This window comes from Alligator sinensis, unplaced genomic scaffold (genome assembly GCF_000455745.1).
Source record: "Alligator sinensis unplaced genomic scaffold, ASM45574v1 scaffold974_2, whole genome shotgun sequence".
NCBI lineage: Eukaryota > Metazoa > Chordata > Crocodylia > Alligatoridae > Alligator > Alligator sinensis.
The window spans coordinates 396,251-402,250 of NW_005842369.1; the positions used below are offsets into that span (position 1 = coordinate 396,251).

A 6,000-nucleotide genomic window follows, 5' to 3' on the forward strand; every position below is an offset into this window, starting at 1 on the left:
ACCTCATGAGGTCATCTAGTCCAGCTGTCTGTACAAGGCAGGATCATCCCTAACTAAACTATCCTAGCAAAGTTTCTGTTTAACCTGCTTCTGAAAACTTCCAAGGATGGAGATTTTACAGCTTCTCTAGGTAGCCTGTTCCAGTGCTTGACTACCCTCCTAGATAAAAAGTTCTTTCTAATTTCCAACCTAAATTTCTTTTGTTGAAGTTTGAAACCATTAGTCCTATTTTTGTCCCCAGCAGCCATAGAGAAAAGTCCTCTGTCCTCTTTTATAATCGCCCATATCCCCTCCACCCCATCTTCTCTTTTCCAAACTAAATTACCCTAGACCTTTCAGCTTTTGTTCTCGTATTTCCTAGGCCTCTAATAATTTTTTTTGCTCTCCGTTGGATTCTGTCTGTCCATATCTTTTGTTGAAGTGGGGGACCCAAAACTGGACATTAGTACTCTAGAAGAGGCCTCACCAGTGCTGAAGAGAGTTGAAGATTTATTTTCCTTCATTTGAAAGTGATAACTGTGTTAATACAACCACAGGTGACTGGTAAGGGGGGCACATGCCCCCCCCGCGCGCGAGATTGGCCCCCGACTCGGCACCGCTCAGGATGGGGCAGGTTTTTTGCTGCGTAGGTTGGTGGTGTGTTGGGGCAGGGGAGCACTAAGCTGCGGCACAGAAGTATAGGAGTGGATATGGGGCTGTTGGCCTGCCCCTGGGCCCACCCTCAAATTGTGCCCCCCAAGACTCAGGAAGCACCAGTCATCCCTGAATAGAACAAGCCAGTATGTTGTTGACTTTTTTGTAACAGGAGCATATTGTTGGCTCACATTCAGCTTATGGTCCTTTGTAATCCTCAGGTCTTTCCCTGCAGTACTGCAGCCTAGCCAAGCATTCCCCAGTTCATATTTGTGCTTGCGGTTATTCCAGCCCAAGTGCAGAACTTTTCACTTGTCCTTGTTGAATTTAATTTGAGTGATTTTTTTTTTTTTTTGCACAGTTTTCTGTGAAATCACAATTTCAGCAAGTCCCTAGTAATAGATAACTTGAGATAAGGTCTGATACACCCTTCCACATCACTGGTTGCTTTTTTTACTTCTGAATTGCCTTTTGGGATGCCTACTATTTCCTATTCTTTTTTATAGGGCCTGTAGATGCATAAGCCTGCATCACCCTAGGCAACTCTGAAAGGTCTCCACTGATTCTCAGATATGCTAGAATTTACTTCCTAGGGCAGGCACACAAGTTAGGTGTTGAGCTGCCTAAAATCTCAGGTACTTTCTGAGACTGCTTGAATCCTGCCCTTAGCTCTTAGTTTTTATTAATTAAATGGAAATCATATTGCAAATAATATAATATCTGCTTTAAAAGTTTCCTTACAACAAGGATTTTCCTTTTTTAAATTAGCTTTGTAATCTTCAGTATAAATTTCAATTTTGGGGTAATTACTAATAGTTGAAAGAGACATTTACTGACTAAAAGTATATATTTACATGAAACAAATCTCCTCTTCTCTTGGTTTCAGAGTATAACTCTGCCATTATAGCAATGCTATTAATCTTTCTTCTGTATTTTCACTTAGTTGAAACTCGTTTCATGATTATTAATAATTTATAATACCCATAATGTTGTAGATGATTTCAGTAGACAAGGAGGTATTGTGTCTGCCTGTCCTTAGGGCCCACGAATAGACAGAAATTAGGGGAAATGGAAAATAGTATGTTGCTTTGAAAAGGTTAACATATATGCCAAGTGGAGTGTCTATAAGTGGCCTAGCAGAAATAGACAAGATTTAAGAATATGCTTTGGGGAGTTTTTTAAAATTGATTTCAGCCATACCTAAGACCACTTATATTTAGAGGTGCACTGATACATTGATCCAATATTGGATCAGCACCGATATAAAGAAATTTGATTGTATTGGAAATTGGTCTGATGTGGCTGATAAATGCCTGTGCATGCATGCAGCTGCAGTGCAGCATGTAGGTCAGGAGCACAGCCTGGCAGCTTGAAGAGCTGCGTGCAGCTGGTAAGTCTGTTGTGGTGGACTGGGAGGTGTAGATCAGTGCCCCCTGCAGAGAGGGCAGGAGTGGGGCTGGGGCTGGGGCCGGTGCTGCCCAGCTGGGGCGGGGCACAGGATAGCCGCAGCTTGTCCGGGGGGCACGGGATAGAGAAGGGGGAGGTGGCTCCTGCCACTGCACACACCCCAGGATGGTGGGGGGAGCATGTGCTCCCAGATCTGTGTGGGGGGTGGGGGCAGGGTGGGCTGCAGCTGCCGGGCTTGGGTGAGACCGGGGCTGTGCTGGGCTCTTTCCAGTGCACGAGGGCTGTGCTCGGGGCTGTGCTCCCATCACGTGGGGGGCTGCGCTTAGGGTGGGCAACAGCAGCGCTGGGAAGGGGGGGCTATGCCATAATTTGGGGTGGCCACAGCCCCTCTGGAACCCCCCTCCCAGCACTGCCACCACCCGCCCTGAGCGCAGCCCTGGCCCAACCCCCCTTTACCCCCCCCCAGGTACCGGGAAGCGCCTGGCACAGCCCTATGCCCCCTCTGCTCCCCTGGCATAGATCCAGGGGCACCCCCCCATTTCCTCCTGGGGTGTGCGCAGCAGCAGGAGCCACCCTGCACCCCCCCGGATGAGCTGTGGCTGTGTCCAGCGCCCCGCTCCGCCCTGGCTGGGCAGTGCCTGCCCCAGCCCTACTCCCTCACTGCAGGGGGACATTGATCTGTCACCCCCCCCACACACCCCTTCCCTTCCTCCTCCCTGTCTACCACAACAGACTTACCAGCTCCACACAGCTGTATTGGAAATCAGATCAGTATCGGCTGACATGCCTCCTTAAAAATCGGCGTTGGTATCGGCCCCCAAAGTCTCTTATCGATGCAACAGTGCACCTCTACTTACATTGATACAAAAATGTGTTCTGCACATTTCTCTTTTAATTTTTTACTTACTTCTTGAAAATATTCCAGGGACCCCCTATTTAGTTCCTGCCCTGCTTGAGAAAGTAAGGTTGCAATCACTTTCTATTTGACTGCAAGAGGGCAGGCGTGGCTTTCATATACTAACTTCTGTTTCCCGGACGAGTGCTTTTACTTGATTTTTGTCACATGGCTATCATTCTCCAGTCATACCCTAGAAATATATGTGGGACAGCTTTCTTTCCCAGGTTGCAGTCTTCTCCAAGAAATGTCACTCCCCCCATTGAATTTACAACTAGTGTTTAGGTTGCACCTAATTTCCTTGTACAATGAACCTGGAAATTGGGTTAATGTTTTATAGGTTAAAAAGAAGACATTTCTGAGCCTCTGTAATTCAATTAAGTGATGCAGAATTGAATTTCTAAACTGTATTTAGCAATAGGAGAGAACTTGGTAGTTTAGCTAAAACAATCTATTATTTCTTGAGATTTTTATGGGGGTATCCATCCTAACATGTAGCTGCTTAAAATCCTCTGAATTGCACTATTCCAGTGCATAGCTTTTTACCTCATTATTAGGAATTCATGATTAAGAAATGCTTTTGTGGGCTTCTGCACAACTCATTGTGTTGCTGGAATAATCCACAGAGTTTGGAAGGCATCTTGTTTCCCCTGTGGTAGGGAATGAGTTTGCTGTCTGCTAGCATCACTGCCAGAGGCACTGGAGAAATGCTATAATTGACTAGTAAGCAATTGAAGCTGTTGTGCAAGGAAAAAACCTATAGCCAAGAACAGGCAATGATGTATTGCATGTATTGCTATATGCATTCATTATTATAGTGGAGGAGGAACTGAAAACTGTTAAGGAACAGACAGAAACAGCTTATGGTTGAGAACCACGCAGATCTAGGTACCACTGAAGCAGAAAAATCACCTCCCTTTAGATTTTACCTCACAACAGTATTCTGCTTTTCTGAAGGAATAGATCTGTTAAATCTAATGGAAGTAGTTTTCCAAACTTAGTATACACGTGTAAATAAAATATATGGTAATACACATACTAACATGTACTTGACTGTAGTCCTATTTTATGTGTTTAAACCTAACCATTTAAGCTTTGGTTTTTTTTTAATCTTATGTTAAATTAACTCTAAGATGAAATTGTAGAAGTACTAAATCTCATTAGATGATTTCATTTTAGTTTACTCACCAGTTCAATTCCAAGCTTGCACTGCTTGTCATCTCTTTTCTTTTGTAATCTTTTTTTTTCCCCCAGAGCTCTGGAACTTCAACCATTTTCACTTAAACCTCTCCTGCGAAGAGCAATGGCATACGAGTCCATGGAGCGGTATCGGCAAGCTTATGTTGATTTTAAAACAGTTCTACAGATAGACAGTGGGATCCAGGCAGCAAATGACAGTGTTAATAGGTAACCTCAATTTGTGACTTTCCTATTTGTATGTGAGGCTGAATGAAAATATAAAAGTCTGCATTTCGTTTATTTTCCTTTATCTTTTCTGTAGTCCCTGAAAGTTAGAAGCATCCTATATGGAGATGCCAGTTGTTTGTTGTTAATTAAATTATTGTGGCCCAATCATTTCCTATTACTGTAGCTACTTTATGATTGATTAGACCATGAAGATGAACTTGAATGAGGACTTTTCTGAAACTGTATATTAAAAATAATTTTAAAACATCTGTAGCAATGACCTCTTGGTAGAACAAACATTTAAATGCTATGCCTTCAGCACCTGTGAATATGTACTGTTTTTCCTTCTACTGTTTTGTCATTTATTTTTTTCCCTTCAGTGTATTGTGCTTTTCAGTCTTGTCCTGCACTTCCCTTCTTTTTTGATTTTCTTTTGTATTCTGCCCAGTGTGCTGGCAGCAGCAAAATGCATCTTGTGTGATTCCTGATCGTGCAAATGCCAGGCTAACATCAGGAGTCTTCTAGCCTACAGAAGTTCATGTTTTATTATACTGTATTAAATTGTGCTGCCAAGTACCTCATTAAAGAATGGTGGGAAAATTAGCTAAATACAAGAGAGCCCCATTTCAGCATCTGCTTACATTATATTTCTATACCTCAGAATGGTAGAAATATCCATGTTAAACTTAATCAACTGATATTTAGTAGTGATGGAATTTGCATCTTTATTTTCTCATTTACAATAAGTCTCTCACTGAGGTTGTAGAGAGGCAGCAGCAAGGCGCCAGACTTCCATGCGTAGACCCTGAGATGGTGCAGAGTCACTTGGAAGAACTGGATGCCTTTAAGTCGGCAGGCCCGGATGAGCTCCATCCGAGGGTACTGAAGGCACTGACCGACATCATTGCAGAGCCACTGGCGGGAATATTTGAACGCTCGTGGCGCATGGGCTAAGTCCTGGAGGACTGGAAAAGGGCCAATGTGGTCTCCATTTTCAAGAAGGGGAGGAAGGAAGACCCGGGCAACTATAGGCCAGTCAGTCTCACCTCCATCCTTGGCAAAGTCTTTGAAAAAATTATCAAGGCTCACATATGCGAGAGCCCGGCAGGACAAATTATGCTGAGGGGAAACCAGCATGGGTTCGTGGCAGGCAGATTGTGCCCGACCAATCTAGTCTCTTTTTATGACCAAGTTACGAAACGCCTGGACACAGGAGTAGGGGTGGATGTCGTATACTTAGACTTCAGGAAGGCCTTCGATACGGTATCCCACCCCATACTGGTGAACAAGTTAAGAGGCTGTAACTTGGATGACTACACAGTCCGGTGAGTGGCGAATTGGCTGGAGGGTCGCACCCAGAGAGTCGTGGTGGATGGGTCGGTTTCAACCTGGAAGGGTGTGGGCAGTGGGGTCCTGCAGGGCTTGGTCCTTGGACCGATACTCTTTAATGTCTTCATCAGCGACTTGGACGAGGGAGTGAAATGTACTCTGTCCAAGTTTGCAGATGACACAAAGCTATGGGGAGAAGTGGACATGCCGGAGGGCAGGGAACAGCTGCAAGCAGACCTGGACAGGTTGGACAAGTGGGCAGAAAACAACAGAATGCAGTTCAACAAGGAGAAATGCAAAGTGCTGAACCTAGGGAGGAAAAATGTCCA

At 44.4% G+C, this 6,000-nt stretch overlaps 1 protein-coding gene across 7 annotated transcripts in view; it reads left to right on the forward strand.

The window, feature by feature from the left end:
• Nucleotides 1–6,000, forward strand: part of SPAG1 (sperm associated antigen 1) — a 72,437-nt gene that overhangs the window by 41,385 nt on the left and 25,052 nt on the right. For all 7 annotated transcript variants that reach the window (XR_324513.3, XM_006029268.3, XM_006029267.3 and 4 more), the window contains one exon: nt 4,190–4,342. Coding sequence is in view for 6 of the 7 variants with exons in the window: in XM_006029268.3 (XP_006029330.1) it covers nt 4,190–4,342 (153 nt within the window). In the remaining variant the exon portion in view is untranslated. The remainder of the gene's footprint in view (nt 1–4,189; nt 4,343–6,000) is intronic.